At 38.3% G+C, this 17717-nt stretch overlaps 1 protein-coding gene across 5 annotated transcripts in view; it reads right to left on the bottom strand.

The window, feature by feature from the left end:
* LOC137452513 (cadherin-6) overlaps positions 1-17717 on the bottom strand; it is a 116442-nt gene that overhangs the window by 19364 nt on the left and 79361 nt on the right. For all 5 annotated transcript variants that reach the window (XM_068160984.1, XM_068160983.1, XM_068160986.1 and 2 more), the window contains 5 exons: positions 10787-11081; positions 9152-9271; positions 7223-7390; positions 5425-5612; positions 3760-4013 (listed from right to left, as the gene is read on the bottom strand). In XM_068160984.1, the coding sequence (XP_068017085.1) occupies positions 3760-4013; positions 5425-5612; positions 7223-7390; positions 9152-9271; positions 10787-11081 (1025 nt within the window). The remainder of the gene's footprint in view (positions 1-3759; positions 4014-5424; positions 5613-7222; positions 7391-9151; positions 9272-10786; positions 11082-17717) is intronic.

The following is a 17717-nucleotide window of genomic DNA, read 5'->3' as shown; positions in this document are numbered from 1 at the left end:
TATCCCATAGCATAGTTCTGTATCTTTCAGCTGAAATACTTTGGCATTTCCATTTGGCAGTAAAAGTAGAGTTTGCAGTCCTATTTGAAATGAAGTTTCAGGATTTTCCAAAGATTAGCTGTTCCAGCCAATTGTAATATTATGTTTCAGGATCATGTTCTGCAAGGTATTAAAGTAACTAGCTTTAGGCATGAATTGTCTATTTGTTGCCTTTTTTTTCTTCAGTTATGATCTCACTCATGCTTCGTACTATGAATAGAGTTTAAAAAAACCTTACTGCCTTAGCACATTATAATCACTAAAACAGTTCCCAAATTGAATTTGTGGTACAGTATACGGAAAAGGAATTTTTTTTCAAATGTTCTGGGATTTTGCAGACATTACCTGAGCTGGAACATTGAGGACCACTTCAAGATACTAAGGATTTTAAAATACTTTGTAAAGCTGTATGTATGTTCAGTCATTAGTACTAAAAAAAACCAAAACACCCAGCCAACAACCCAAGCACCAAAGAAAAACACCAACCAGAGAACAGCTTCTTAATGAAATGTTAAATTTATTTTTTCATATCCAAAGAAAACACATACAAGGTCAATGCAGTTAAAGTATATTCTAATTATACCATTAACCCTGGTCTAGAAGGATGATTTTAATAAGCTAGACTGTCACTTCTATTTCTCAGTTTGTATAATCCAGTCTCTTTTGATCAAGGACTGTTAATTATGTTGAATTGGTGGTAATTCTGATTTATGGATCATAATCTAGTAAGAATTAAGCAGACAACATCAAACGCGTTTTTACATTTATTTAATGAAATTACTGGTGCATATTTGTCAGATTTCAGGACTTCATCCCTTTCAAACTCTGAGGAATTGACAAGCTAGGAAGTTAAAAGTAACATGTGTGGATTCCAGTCTCTCTTTGTACATAACAGGAAGAAAGAAGGGGTGAGAGAATCTAACACATGCAAATACGTTGTCAGTAAAATACAGAAACAAAATTAAGCCTTACATTTGTTTGCACATCATTTTCAGCTGGTATACTTTAGCAAATCAAATCACAGCAGGGAGAGAATTCCAGTGACTGATGAACCTCATTATGCCTCTGAGGAATTACTAGCAAAAAAGCTCAACTAGTGATTTGAAAAGACCTGATGTACAATACAGCAGTGGCAGTGCCAGTTGCAGCACGGTCTTTTTCAGAATGCAGCAGTTCATAATATTTCTATTTAGATCAAACAGAAGCAGAATGGAAAACTTTTTCTAATAACACTGCTGGACTATGGAGTCTTAGTCAGGAGTATATTAATGTCACTACACATGGATGTATATTCAAATATAGCCAAACATCTATTGTTGTATTTTGTATTTTCTTACTGACATGCCACAGCAAAGCTTATTTATGGAAGTTGGACTGATGAAATGCAGCTCAACCAATGCACAGGTCCTGAACGATTGTGCGGTTTTACAACTAGGGCAGGTATCTGCTTTATATTTTGCTATTGCTTCATTGTCTTCTGATGTTCGGGAGCCTGCTGTCTAATGTAACCACAAGTCAGGAAGATTTGTGGGTCAGGAAGGCATATGTGTGTAAATTTTTCATAATGCATTTTCATAATTATATTGTGAAGGTTTCCTTTAATGGAAGATCAAAGGGGCTTTCATCTAACAGAGTTAGAGCTCAGTTTGTTTAAAAAGAAAACTCTTGAGTGGAGGAGAAAATGGGAAGTTTTCATTGTAATATCAAGTATCTAAAGAATTTATTTTTAGCCATCAAGAAATATTGACAAGCAAGTGACAAGTCATATATATACAGTCTAATTGCATCTTCCCTGAAGCTCAGAGTGAAAATCACCCTGTCAGAAAGATGCAGAATCAACCCATGCCCCTAAATTCTAGAAGATATCCAAGATATTAGCACCATAAAATTACATTAATTGCAAGCTAACTTCTCGGCTGATTTTCTTCTCCTCTTACTGATTTTCATGTTTCTTCTTGCTGTCTTTATTACTCTAACTTCTTTTTTGTTTGCTTCTCCTTTCACCTTGAGTGTAAAGGAGACAAGTCTTCTGCTGCAGTGCATCAGTTTTGACACCTCTGCTAAATTTTACTCAACAATTATCTGATATTTTAATATGCAAAGTACCTGTACTGTATTAAGAACTGCCCTTGGAAAGATAGCTAAGTTTTAGCACACACATTCAATTAATAGAAAAGAGCCGGTAGGCAATACTCAACAATGAACAGCATAATCCCTATCCGCTGTAAATCACTTATAATTAGGAGCTGGGGCTGGTGTGAAATGCAAATGGTTGTAGTTATCACCACAGGGAAGAAGAGGAAAGCAGGGAAGCATTCCCCTCACTGTACAGTGCTATTAAATATTAAAAAGCAAGTTCATACGAAGACAGCAAGGGGCCTGGGTGTCACCCCAACCAATTTTTCATCTTCATGCCTGCATGCCCATGAAGATGTGTGGTAGGTTTACTTTCTGTTCCTGGGCTTCACCAAAGTCAGCAAAACATTATGCTACATTTGAAATTACTATGCTCTGCTAGTCCAGAACTCTGTATAATTGTTGTGTGTCGTGATATAAATGAAAGCAAACCTTAATTAAAATTAGAAGGCTTAGTCTCGAACAAGAATTCATGTGCAAAGCACATAAACTGTGCATATAAACTGAAGACAGATAGGCTTTTTGACAGAAACCTTTCTAGATTTAGTTTCTTCATGTAGGAAATTAAAATGATAGTATTTACTCCTCCCCCAAGATGAGCAGAGAGCTTAAAATTTACCCACGCCTCATAAACAGTGTAAGCTATCTTGATGAAAGACAGTTGTTTGCAGAAGTGCAGAGTATTGGTAGATTGGATTTTTATTAAACCTGCATTGTTCCATTTTGTTCTTAAGACTACTATGGCATTTCCAAGGTGCCCAACCCAGAGACATGCTGAAAACTGACTTGGATTTAATATTACTGTATTTTTCATTTCCTCCTCTTACTACTTTGTCACTAGCAATGAACTTTAATTAAAGCACATGACTATTTAAAAGTTCTTGTGTAGTCTCTCCAGTATGACTTAAGCACTCCAGTATATTTTCAACTGTACTGAAACAACTTACATGTTAAGTTCCCCAAGAATGAAGGCTTAGATTTAACTGCACCAACTTTAACTTCACTTCCTCTAAGACTACTTTATGGATCCATGGCAAATATAATCTATAAAGTGCACGGGACTGATTCTTATCTTACTAACTTTGTACTGATACAAGTGTGATCAGTCTGTGTGCACAGGAGATACTCTTCAGGCATTTCTACTTGCAGTTTAGAGAAGGTAAATGTGACCTCTGTTAAGCAGGTCTGCATGGATGGGAGAAGAAAAGGCTGCTGAATCACCTCCCTGTCATGTAGCCAAGAGGATGCACTGTGCTGCACTGGAAAATGTTAAAGGTAGAAGGAGAACGCTAGCATCTTCTTAGTGCCCTTTTTGCAGCAAATTCTTCCATGGTAGAAATAACCACAAACATTAGTTAGTGAAGAGGAGAGGATGTAATTCAAGATGAAAGGGCCATGCAAACACAGTCACAAATACCTAGACACGTTTGACTGTAAGAGATAATTAACCATCTACAATACTCCATATTTAATCATACTCAAACGATTTGTTACAAGTGATTTGTGTGTGTGTGTGCTATTGTGAATAAAGCAAAACTAAAACTGAACAAAAATTACGTAGAAACTGAAATAGTCTGTGCTTACTTGACAGGGTTCTTGGCAGCATCTGGATCCTGAGCAGTTACTGTTCCTATTACAGTGTTTATTGGAACATCTTCTTTCACTTCCATTATGTAAGCTGGTCTGCTGAACACAGGGGGCTCATCTACATCTTCTACCTGAATTCTGACTGTAGCTGAGTCCTTGAATGGCCCAAGGTAGAGGAATCGAGGGTCCACATGAGTATTGGTAGCTTCCACTTTCAGAATATACAGGTTTTTCTTTTCAAAATCCAATGCCTGGGAAGATGAAGAAAGTTCAGAAGGTCTGTGAGGACTGCTGTGATTTGTAGTCAGATGAGCAAAATGAATGGGGGGGTGTCATGGACAGGCCTGTGCTAGGTAACAGGGGCTTGAACTGGAATGAAAATGCCAGCAGAAAGGAGAAAGATCTCTGTGCCACTGGTGATACATTATTGAAAAAAAACCACAATGTTTTTCAGGGAATTCTATATCTAGAACTCCTGAACACCAGTTAGTCTTTCCTTCAGAAACAGCCTGAACTCTTCCTGCCTTTTATTTTGTCATTTTGATGTCATCTTCTCTACTCCTTACCCCTAAGCACCACATACAAAAGAGGGAAAGATTTTCTAGGAGCTGCTTGTTTAAATATTGGCATTCATCACTGAAAGGAAACACTTTAACATCTAGTGTCTGGACATCCAGGACCATCCATCAAGGAAAATAGGATTTTATGATAGACTGTGACTATATCGCACTCTTGAAAGTACGAAGCAGCTGCATTTAATGATGCTTTGTTACAGGAGCTAGAGAAATGTGGGAAAAGAGTAGCCACCCCATTTTTCCATGATGTTGGAGAAAATTTGCAGGTTCTGTCAGCAACATCCAGAAATGCAAACAGAGTTAGACTGATATCAGCAGCAGCCCTGGAAGGCATCTCCTTGAAAACAAGTAATGACAGGTGTCGTACTGATATCACCAAGCAAGTGCATGTTCAGAAAATACACAATGTCTATCTAGTGATGACTGAACTTGAACTGATGGAGGATGATATCTGTAACCTTATCAAGCTTGCCTGATAACCCACTGTAAACAATATTTCTCAAACCTTTTCTGACAGCCAATGTGCAACCTAGTAGATGATGTCCACTGTGATCCAGCAAGGCACTGTGCAAAAGCATGTTGATGTGTTTATTAATTACACTTTTTTTACAAAATGTGAGTCAAAAGAAATGTGTCTAGGTACTTTACTACAATATAGCTATACCATTCAACACCTTCTGATAATGCAAAGCCATACTGATTATTTCTGTGATCTTAGCACATTCTAGTAAGTGGGTAAATTTCATAAGCATCATAGGGAGAAAATCACAGCCGATGTTATTCCTTGAGTTATTCCGTTAATATGTTCAGAGTATAGAATTTTTTTCCTCAGTCCCATCCCACTCCCTAGGTTATTTCCTGTCTCAAGTCCTTCAAAGTATGTGTATTGGTTTAGTAAGGAGGGTGTAAGAGGAAAAACCCTAATTGCTTGTATAAAATAAACTTTACATAGGTAATACAGAGATTGCTAATAGATGGCATTCAAATTAACCAACAACACATGGTGCACTAAAAAAGGAAAAGGAATATGTGCTAGATAAAGTTTTGACTGGTATTTCAGAGGCTGGGGTTGTGTTAGGATATGTACCTTTTTGACAGTTATAATTCCTTCCTGTGTGTCCTTGTCTGTGGTAATTCCAAACATGTCATATCCATCCCCCTCAGTGATGCTGTATTCAATCTCTGCATTTTCATCCACATCAGCATCATTAGCTTTTATCCTGCCAATTGGTGAGTCAGATGGCGTAGACTCAGGTGCTCTGAATTGGTATGTGCCTACAGAAGACAGAGAAGGAAATTTGTCAGTCAGTAGTCTCATGGTATTTTGGACACTATCTTTGAGCCCACTTTCCATGCTGGATATGTACAGATGAGTTTGAGTCGCTGTGTCTTCAGACCTTCCTAGGGAAATGTGGGAGGCAGTGAGTTCCTTGGCCTATAGGAGCTCATCGACTCCCACAAGTCCCCCTTTTTGTTCAGGGAAACAGCCTTCAGCCTTACTTTCCTGTGGATAAAAGTAACATTTTTCTGTCTGTTTTCTAGTATGAAGGATGGGCATTTTGTTTTCCTATGAACACATATCTCACGTATCTTTAGCAACACATGGCCTTTTCTCGGTATTATCAGGGTCTCTGTTGGTGGTGTTAAAATTGTGTAACAAAAAACATCTTGAGGTCAAAGGACAAATACTGAGAACTGCCGAAGGCCAGTGCAGCTTAGTAACACTACAGCCAAATTGAGCCCAGATTCCTACTAATCATGTGCTACACTGAATTCTAGTCTGAAAGAAATCTACTTGGGGAATGTCAGCATTATGAAGCTGTATCTTTGGGTTTTATATTGAAGATGCTTATGTCCAAGGATGTATAATGAACTTGTCAGGGGCAGAGTGCTGTATTTTCTCTTAAGTTGTTCTAATTTAAATGGAAAGATTTTTCCTATAGCTATGAACAGACTTTGAACTTAAATGACAAGTTGCTTCCAATAACTTTCCCAGCGACTTAACCGCCAAAGCTTGCTGATTTGTCTGATAGTATCTGCAATTATTTTCTCTCTAACAGCTGCTCCTGACTTTCGACACACACTGACTCAGTGATACACACACTGACTCAGTGATACACACACATCACACAGAGAGCAGTGGTTAGACAAAACCAAAAAGAAGAAAGAGAAAGTGAGAAGTAAGGAGAGAAGGGAGGAAAGAGAGGCAAAGAGAAGTGCACAAAGGCTGAATTGCTTCAAATCACTTATCCCCATGAATGCTCATTACTAGAAATTACATTCCAAAAGAGCTTGGGTGATTCCTTTAAATATCACATACATAGCTGCCAAATGATCTGAGACAGGGAGAGGAAAATAGGCAGAAATATCTAGTATATTTATGTATATGTCTTTTTTTTCTGCAGGTAAAGAATAAAGGGAGATCCATTGAAGCAATGCTTCCTGGGTGGAAATAGTAATTGTAATAGAACTGCTCTCAGGATCATTTTACATACTTAAATAAATATGTTTCAAAACACAAATGTATTAGATTAGAAGAGTCAGCTTATAATGCAGCCAACCATAAGATAATATAAATGATATTGAACAAGAAATATAAATTATATGGATCAAAGCTATTTAATAGGTAGGAAAAGCAGAGGTTGTGTGCTTTACTTCACTTCTCAGACTGTCTGCTGCAGCTAGAGTAAAAATACCAAAGATTTGTTTCCCAGTTACTGCAATGAACCTTAGCATGATGCTATTGCTTGCTTGTGTGTTCTTTTTCTTAAAGGAATTTTGATACTCAGTTCACAACAGTAGAAACAATATCTGAGGTGAAAAAAACCCCAACAGACCAATTTTTGTCCATTTCAGTGTAAAGACAGAACAGAAATGTTCCATACTCTGGGGGAAGCGAGGTGGATTGTCATTTACATCAGTCAGTGTGATGTTCACGGTGGTGGTTCCTGATAATCCACCCATCTGGCCTCCCATGTCCTTTGCCTGGATGACCACTTGGTATTGTTCCCTGTTTTCACGGTCCATGTTTAGCAAAGCAGTTTTAATAATGCCTGAAAATAAGAAAAGAGAGAGAGTTGCCAAGTAAGGTACTGACTTTGATGGAAATTCATAATAAAAAACCACAACAACCTAAAGAACAAAACAATCTCTGTGTAATAAGTAAACTTTGCCCAGTGTAAATTTTTACTGTTATGAGATGGCTCATTAAATTACAGACGTGTCATATCATATCTCAGGCTGCTGCCTATGTGACAGGCACAATAGTAGTGGCATCCCCAGAAAGATGTTCTACTCATTTGTGAGCAGTGTTATTTTACATAACTATTTACCCCCTTTCAGTTCCATGCTAAATTCTTTCACTGTAGTGGAAAAAGGCTCTTTGTTCATTATAATGCGCTTCATTTTTTCTCTCCTCTCCTGTCAATATTATTGTTTTGACAGAGGTGTTTTGTTTTGTTTTTTTGAAAAGGCAAGTTAACTTCAGCAATTCATCATTAAAGAGGCAGTACAACAACATTACAAGGGAGAGGAGAAATTAATTAAGAAAATTATGAACATCCAAGCACGCCCAAGTATATATATTCCTATTTATACAGGCATTGAAATTATGTTGCCAGTGACTTCCTTCTTGAAAGGCACAAATATCAGTTGTGAGGCAAACTCCTACAGAAATTTAGTCATTTGTATATACCATGAAGCAAAATGTTTATCTTCTCACTGGGTCTGTTAAGGCTAATAATGGGCTCCTTTGTAGACAAAAGAGGTGCAATTCAGGCACTGAAATATATGACAAAATTCATAGCAGCTCCAGCAGACTTACTTCACTTTGAGACATGTAATCTCTCCCTCCTTTTCTCTTCCTGAGTCTTTTAAGTTTTATTTTTAAAACAATACTAGAACTTGATTAACTATTTGGGATAATCTGTTCCTTTCCTTTAGGGATGCTGAGGAGAACGGACTTCTCAAGCTTCCAGCAGCCTATCAGATTGGATATTCCCATTCAAGGAGTTTCTTGAAATCCTTTGTTTCTTGTTGTAGAATTGTGTTATAAATCTTGGGAAGGGACTATCTGTGTAGTTGGACAGTCAGTGGTACAGGAGATTCACCCATAATTCTGGTTTACATGCAGAGGTTCCAAAGCTGTCTCTTATTCAGACCATACAAAATGCCAGCCACTGTGCATACTTTAAACATCTTTGAAAAACAGAACTTTGAAGTTTGGGATTCTATTTGTTATCTTCTAGTGTAGCACAGCAGCCAATTTTACCTCTCCAATCATTATTCTTAATTAAGATTTTGTTCATAAAATTAGCATTAAAGTGATATGTTGCAGATGTTGAGAAATTGTAATTACTTAAAATAAATTTTGAAGAAGCAGAAGGAGAAGAAAAAAAAAACAAACACCAAACCAACATACCTGAACAAACCCTCAGTCTTAATTTAGCCATTATGAAGATCTATGACAATTACACACTTTTTTCCACACCCACCTGTTTCTCATTTTCATCTAGAAGCCAACCTATTTGGTTTAATTTAAGCATCCACAGCAGTCTCTGTACCCACTGCTTGTTAAAAATGATTGAAAACTGGTTCACATCCAGTACTAATTGTATTTATTAGACTTTGCTGGCAAGATGAAAATAATGTAGGTGTCATGTTTACAGATGTATCGCTCTATTAAGTTTGTCAGATTTTACACTGAGCAAGATGTAGTCTCTTTGAAGTTTCTGTCTTAATATGTCCTAGCTTGGCTTAGCACGTCATTTTGAATTACAGACATTGTCACAGAGTGACAGATAAGGTCCCCTGACCTGTCTCAGATTCGACAGAGAAATATGGTTGTCCCTGGAGAATGCTGTAGACAACTTTAGCACTGTTCCCGTATGTGGGATCATCAGCATCGGTTGCAGTGACTTGCACAACAAAGGTACCTGCAAAGAAAATTAAAGACCACAGAGTTTTTTTCATGACCAAGATAGTTTGTGATGTAGAAAAAACAATGCTAATGTGCAGGTCAAACTTGAGACAAAAAGAGATACTCTTATTTTGTATAAGTTTCTCTCTTCATAAAAGAGATATATCCAGAACCAAAATGATAGCTTGCTTATTCTCAGAGCATTAAAATCCACAGTTACTGACTGAATATGTGGATCCTTCATCATGCCAGAAATGCACTGTTCCCCAGATACTGAAGACATTCAGAATTTGAATCTAGGTCAATAATACACTTTTGCAAATTTACACATGCTTGTAAGATGTTTGACATAGGAATGTAAACCTGGGGGGTTTATGTGTCTTCCAGAGAAAGCAATGGTATTGAATCACAGACAAAGTGTTATCAAACATAAGAAATGAGCTTAGGTCTTGGCATTTAAAACAGATTTCTGAATATTCACTTCACATATTAAAATGTGACTGTTAGGCTCTCTCTTCACCATATGAGGTTTCACCCATATGACAAGTCCTGTGAATGAGAGGAGAAAGTATGCCCCAAAGTCTTTATTTTCATGCCCCAAAGTCTTTATTGTCATGCCCCAAAGTCTTTATTTTCATATTGCTTGAGCTTTATTTTAATCTCATTCTTGATTATGATTAATTAATGCTTCTATCCCTGGATACTATTTGAGATTAGAAATGTGCTTCTTGTGGTTCAACTATCCATCGCTCTCTAACAAAGAAATCAAAATTACTTCCCTAAGAATCAAAGAATCAAAACCTGTCAACTTCTCTAGAAAAGAGCCAAGCTTAAAATTGTATTTCAAGGACGTTCTTTTATTTTCTTTTAATGTATTGATTCTTACAGCTTGATACACCTCAAATTGATAGAATTATTTTAGTGGACTTCCATGGACTTTGGAGCTGTTGTGTTTTGCATGAAAAGACTAACAAAGGCCATAGGAAGTTATTGGCGTATCTCAGATCACTGACAAGTTGACTCGAGTGACAGTTTTTGCTCCTTAAGTGTGTGCAACCACTTTTGTACCTGTCCTTTTCCAATTTTTTTTAACCTTTCTGAGCTAAAGAAGGGTTGCTGAACTGATCTAGGGGTGACATGGACACACTTAGGTGACCACAGACTGCCAGATTATTACACTGCTGTTAAATCATATTAACAAAGCAAATTAAACTCTTTGTAAGTGTCACGGACACAGCTTAGCTCAGTGCATTTCCACTGTGAGCTAAACTAGATTGTATTAAGTTGCATTTTTTGTGCTACTATAGAGGGAGTGGATTTCACTCAGCTGACACCTCAGGTTCCATCAAACTGTTGCCAGTATTTTCCTGGAATTAGAGTTATGTGTTGTGGATTTTTTGAAAGGCTGAGGTGCTTCTCCTCTAGACTCAAACAGCAGATGTCTGTATTCAGTGTCTGTAAACTTTGAGCCCTTCATTAGCTCCACAGAAAGAGCCCACAGCAGACACTGAAATAATTGGTTAGCACCTACCAACATCTGACATTTCGGGAATGCTGGCATTGTAAACATCCTTTGTAAACATTGGCTCATTGTCATTAATATCATGGATCTTAATGATGAACTCAGATTCTGGTTCCACTGGTCTTCCAGTCCTTCTGTTTACAGCTTGGGCACGGAGTATGTATACAGGCTTTTCTTCTCTGTCTAGTCTCCTTGTAGCCTGGATGTCACCAGTGTTTTCATTGATAATGAAAAGGTCTCCTGCTCCATCTCCAGAAAGGATGTACTTAAGGGATCCATCTCCTTTATCCTGGTCTGAATGCAGCTGTTTGTGAAATGGGAATAAAAAAAAAAAGTGGGGTATAAATAATTGGAATACAGTTCTTGGTACTACAGATACTTTTAGCAGACTGATCCTTGCCAGTACGAAATGTTACAGCTTAACTCTGCATGCTCATCTGTGTTGCAAAATTGTCCTCTATCCTCTACATGTAGTTGGTCATGGGACAGATAAATGGACCATGGAAGATGGGTATGTCTTGGGACATAGTGCTCATGTCAGTTTGGCTGTATCATAATACTGTTCCTCAATACAAAGTTACTTCAGTGCCCAGGTTTTTAGGGCTCCACTTAGAGGTAGATTTGTTTTTATTTGTTTTGTTTTGTTTTGTTTCATGAAGAACTCGGTGTTTGTCAACAGCATTCTTTTCAGTTGGTAACTGAACTGAGCAACACCTCAAAGGAAGTAAAATCATGAAGAAGTGAGTCTATGCAATAAAAAGTAAATGCATCAGCAATTGCACTGTATTAATATTATAGTAACTTGATTCATTCAGGATATAATCTGGACACTTTTGTGAAATCACCCATCAATCACTGGCTGAGAATGAATGACAAATAAAGATTTTATTATGCCTTAGGCATACTTGTACTCATTTTACTTTAATACTACTGTTAAGAGAACCATCTGGTTCATGCTTAATGACTTCTAGTCAGATAAAAACTGTCCAGGTCTGGTCTGTCTTCCCTGCCCCAAATGTCCTGGGCCAAAATACTGAAAACGTACACAGAATCACAGAATATCTTTGATTGGAAGAGACCTCCAATATCATCTAGTCAACCTTCTATCACAGACGGCTTCCTGCCTCCAGGAAGAGGTGCTTCAAGTGCATGCAAGACTGCAGCATTAGCTGCCTGCCTTTGACATCCTGCTTGTTGTCACATAGATAATTATTTTTAAAGGAAAAGTGTTTTGTGAGTTTATTTTTTTCAAAGTAGCCACAATCTGTAATCCCTTTGGTTGCAGCATTGCTGGCAGAGCCCTCTGAAAGCACCAAGGGTGGTGGCAATAGAATATCTTCAGCATGACAAAAAAGAAAAGGCAAAGTGAAAGCTGTGCTCAAAGTATTTAGAGCTTTATTTTTTTTTTCCCCCTGAGTGAATATATTTGTTTTCATCTCCAATAGACAGTATTCCTTCACTTTGAAACAACACTCCAGGAGATTTTTACCAGGATTTTTAAAAATTAGATGGGCCCCATGCTACAGAGATAGGAAGTACTTCAGCAAGGTATACAGGAGAATTTAGAGGCATATTTCATGTGCTTTTGCAATAAAACTGTAAATTGAATTGATTCATAGATTCATAGAATGATTTAGGTTGGAAGGGACCTTTTGGATGTTAGGAAGAAATTCTTCACAGAAAGAGTGATTGGCCATTGGAATGGACTGCCCAGGGAGGTGGTGGAGGCACCATCACTGGAGGTGTTTAAAAAGAGACGGGATGAGGCACTTGGTGCCATGGTTTAGTTGGGTGATAGGTTGGACTCGATGATCTCAAAGGTCTTTTCCAACATAGTTAATTCTGATATCTGCTGAAATCTCAAAGATCATCTAGTTCCAACCCCCTGTCACTAGACCAGGTTGTTTAAACAGCAGATCTAATTGGTATTAAGATGTACAATTTGTTATTGCCCATCTCTAGCTAACCTCTGTAAGTGCAGCACTTAAAAAAGAAGCAATGTCAGTGGGTTTGAACAGAGGTGAAAGGTTGTGGCTTCCCAGGTGGGTCAAGGCAGGATCTGGCAGGTAGCACCATTCCCACTGCTCTGGCCAGGAGCAGGGCAGCAGGGGATACTGGGGCAACCTCAGCCTCAGGCATCGAGCACCATCCTGGGGATAGGGATGGGCAAAGGCCAGGCTGAGATATGTACCCATGGTTGGGTATGGCTCAGCGAGGCCCATGGCGAGGCAGGGCAGGGCAGGGCAGGGCTGTAGTGTCACTGGGGCAGGGTCTGATGGCCCTGCAGGCTGACAATAGATCCCAGGCCATATGGGAGAGCCCTTGGCCTGGGCAGGAACAGTCAGGTCTAACAGTGCTCTCAGGGCCTCTTTCTAACCATGCTTAATTCACCTTGATATGAAGCTGTATGAAATAGCAGTACCAAAGGTGTATAATGGAAGTGAAATCCCTTACACTGTAATAGGTTAAGGCTAAGCACTAACTTTTTTTGTGTGTTTAAATGGAATACATTAGAGGCAGCTTTCTAACACACAAATTTGTAACAAGGTTGTACTGAAAATGTACTTTTATAGCTGTAGTAAGTAGATTCCAAAAAATTGAAATTGCAGGCTGTGAATATTCTCCAGAATGTTCAATATCTTTATTGATGATCTGAACAAGGGGATTGAGTCCATCCCTAGTGAATTTACAGATGACACCAAGCTGGGGGCAGGTGTTGATCTGTTAGAGGATAGGAGAGCTCTTCATAGGGACCTTGAGAGGCTGGACAGATGGATGCAGTCCAACAGCATGAGATTTAATACATCTAAGTGCTGGGTTCTACACATTGGCCACAACAACCCCATGCAGCGCTATAGGCTGGGGTCAGAGTGGCTGGAGAGAGGCCATGCTCTCCATGTGGCTATTCTATTCTATTCTATTCTATTCTATTCTATTCTATTCTATTCTATTCTATTCTATTCTACACTCTGAAGCACTGATTTAAACAGCAGAGTTAATCTCTTTTATGAAGTGGCTTTAAGTTACCCAAGACAGCTGTAAATTGCAGTTTAGCTCCCACTAATGTCATATTGCAGGTTATGATTGATACCTGACAATTCAGTGGGTAAGACAGTTTTCCATCCACCCTGCAGACCAAGTTCTGTTTCCTGTTGCGAATATAACACCTTACTCACTAAATTTCAGAGCAGTTACTGAACCTCTGCAAAGATCAAAGTCAATAGGCCTTGGAATGTACACACTGAACCATCAGCCTACAATTATCCTGAAATAAGCTGCCTGTGGTGTCTTATTTTTTGTTTGTATTTATAAGAGGAACTTGCTAATGTGGGGTTACTGTGGTCACATTTTTTTTTATTCTTCATAATGAAATAAAGACCAATTATTAAAATAGTAAGTAAGTGGTAGGTAGCTAAGAGAGAATTATGGGTTTCCTCTGGCAGTAGTCATAACACATGATTTTGCTCCAGATTTAATAGATCCAAACAGCAGTCCTGTGTAGTAGTGAACAAATTCAACCACGTGTATTGCTTGAGGTCACACAGTGCAATGTTAACAGCATTCAGAAACACTAAAGCACTCGAAATGGCTAATACTATAATATTGCACATAGTTTCTATTTCAGATTAATAACTGTGCACTCTTTCCTATCTCTTCTGGTGCTCTGTGTCCCTATATAATCAACCAATCTCTTCACTTAATATTATAATTAACACCATTAATATCATCAAATAATCAGCACCAAAGTTTTTGCTCCACTCTGTGTTAAAAGGAAAACTACATGGGTTTTGCACATAAGGTAATCAAGTATGAAATTTAACTATAGACTTCTTCTCAAGGCACAAAAAAATACTCCCCAAACACTATATATATAGATAGATAGATAGATATAGATATATGTTCCATTCTTACATATACAAACAATATATCATGTATGGTCAGGACAAAATACCTACACAAATCATTTATTTCCAGCCATAAAAGATCCTGTCTTCTAAAAAGATACTCTGCAGGATTCATAGCAAGATCCAGCATCAACAGAAATAACAGATTTCCTATGGCTATGTGTCCCATGTTTTATGGCCTGTAATGCTAAGCTCTGGTCCCTTTCATAGTCTACATAACCTCTGACTCACCCCTCAGGCAAAGCATCCTGCTCTCTCTCATACCACTTCATCTGCTGCATGGTATTTTATTCTTCCTGCTCCAACCTGTGTCCTCAAAGCATCTTGACTGCAAAATGCTGCTACTTCTCATGTTCTTTAAATACTGGCTGGAGAAAAGACAGTGTGGGCTGTCAGTGGTGGTGGCTTATTTCTGCATTTGTAGAACAGCCATCTGACCAAACAGTCAAGGCACAACACAGGTTTCTTTGCCTTATGCAGCTACGGTTCTTCCAAACTGTATATGAAATTAATGGTTTTGACACTTTATGTCCTCTATAAAATGCAAGTGAAAGCAGTTAATAGATTTAAAAATCATTTAGAGGTGGCCAATGGAAAGAGAGGCTGGAGTACTGAAGCTAGCAATCTGCTTAGGTCAGCTATCTGGAAGGTTATGTCAAGACTTAAGTATTAAGCCTCAGGAACCACTATTTCCAAAAGGTACCTTAAGCTTCTGTTAAAAATGAGAGGATGCTAAAAAAAAAACTTGGAAAACAATGGCAGAAAGATGCTACAGTGCTTCCAACCTTTCTTGATGTTTAGAGTAACTAGAAAAGGTGATTCCTTTCCATTCTTACATAGGGTATTTTGAAGATTATATTAAGATTTATGTTCTACATTCTCAAAAGAGTTGGAGCTTGAAGTTAGATCCAAACACTGTCAAACAAAAGAAAACAACAATACCTGCAATGCAAACAGTTCCAGACACAGCACCATGATTTTAGATGTACAGCTGTCAGAAACAGCACTTCCATACAGGGCTACTTAGATTCTCATGTTTTTCCATCTCCTAACTAACCCAAGATCTGCTGTCCAAAGCAATCAGCAGTCTTCATTGCTCATCACTTTCTTGAGCTTACAGATGTCATGATTTATAGAATACCATTTATAGATATCTGAGGCTAGGTGTCAAGAGGGAGGGGACAGGGTCTTCTCCATTGCACCCTGTGGTAGGACAAAGGGTAATGGATATAAACCACAGCACAGGAGGTTCCACCTCAACATGAGGAGAAACGTCTTCACTGTGAGGGTCACAGAGCACTGGAACAGGCTCCCTAGAGGGGCTGTGGAGTCTCTTTCTCTGAAGACTTTCAAGACCCATCTGGATGTGTTCCTGTGCAACCTGTGCTACATTCTGTAGTCCTCCTCTGGCCAGGGAGGTTAGACTTGATGACCTATGGAGGTGCCTTCCAACCCCTAACATTCTGTGGTCCTGTGAACTATAGAAAGTTATTAGTTTACTGTAAGTATAGTTACCATACTACAGTTAATACAGTAAACCTGAGTATGGCTCAGTGTGCCTGATTCCCAAGTGTTTCAGTTTAGCAATGCAAATTTAACTTGCTTGCTTCCCCCTGTGCCTGGTGAAGAAAAGGTTCACCAGGTACAATGTTCCCATTTGAAAAGATGGTTGCTCTGGTGATTAGAAGATACTCCTGTTTTCCGGATGAGATGTGCTATTCTTGTGCCAGCATTGTTTTTCTGTTTTAAGAAGCTCTTCCCACGTACATACATTCTTCCTCATCCAACGTTCATAGATAATAATCCTATTTTCTTTCAGTATTTTTCTTTGCTAGGACACCAGCCTATATACAGTCTTTGCCTGTAGAAAAGGCACTTCTGAGTCCTCAGCTGGAATCCTGTTTATAACTCCAGTCTCTTATTTCCAAATGAATGGATTCTACGCAGAGCCGTTGAAGAAAAGGCCAGATATGACGGGCTGATGATTCTAGTAATTTTTCTGTAATTGCTGCATTTCAATTGCCTTTCCTTCTGTGTAAATGGACACAGGTCTTTGAACAATGATGTTAATATTTTCCTGTCTCTATTACAAATGAGTACAAACATTTGCAATTTTCATTGCAATATCAAATCAGCTTCTGTCATCACATGACTGACTGAAACATGCCAGTTTTCCTCCTTCTCTTGCTGTTTCTAATTTATGACCATTCGTTGGATTACTTTTAATAACTATTATTTCACAAACATTGCACTTTCATCTTGCTTCTATTCCTTCTGTTTTGAAGAGCATCTGTTTCTACCCATACGGTATTCTGGTAAGCAGTAAAGGGTATGATTCAGTACTGAAATCAGGCATGCAAACATGAAATCTGGAGAAAATTCATGAAAAAAAAGAGCACTGAAGAATCACTGAGTTTATACAAGATTTCTGCATTTTGGAGTACTGCTTTCTTTAGAGCCCTTGGAAAATTTGATGCTTAGACTCAGTGATCTCAGAGGTCTTTTCCAAGCAGAGCAATTCATGCCTCTATAGACTATGTCCTATCTGGAGTTTGCTTACATTTTTGGGTTTTGTTTATAAAAGGTTGTATAGCAGAACCAGAACTACTTTAAACCTTGGCTCATTCAGCCCTTTTTAATATAATAAGTAACAGACTATGTTTTTATATAAAGTTTATATCAGAAAGCTGCCTTTTTTTTTTTAGGTAAACCATACCAGCCTTCATTGCATGGAATCAAAGGTATGTTAGAAGAAAAAATGCATTAATAAATAAGTAAATTGTAAACTACACAGGGATCCAATACTTGGACTATTACACAGAATCACAGAATGCCAGGTTGGAAGGGACCCCATGGATAATCTGGTCCAGCCTTTCTAGGTGATAGTGTAGTTTAAATGAGATGGCCCAGCACTCTGTCAAGCTGAGTCTTAAAATTACCATTGTAGGCAAATCCATTATTTCTCTTGGGAGATGATTCCAATGTCTGACTGTTCCCATGGTGAAACATTTTCTTCTGCAATCCAGTGGGAATCT

This window comes from Melanerpes formicivorus, unplaced genomic scaffold (genome assembly GCF_026170545.1).
Source record: "Melanerpes formicivorus ecotype bairdi unplaced genomic scaffold, bMelFor1.0.p_v2 SCAF_55, whole genome shotgun sequence".
Lineage (NCBI taxonomy): Eukaryota > Metazoa > Chordata > Aves > Piciformes > Picidae > Melanerpes > Melanerpes formicivorus.
The sequence above is the reverse complement of the archived record's forward strand: the minus strand, read 5'-3'. Positions and strand labels throughout refer to the sequence as shown.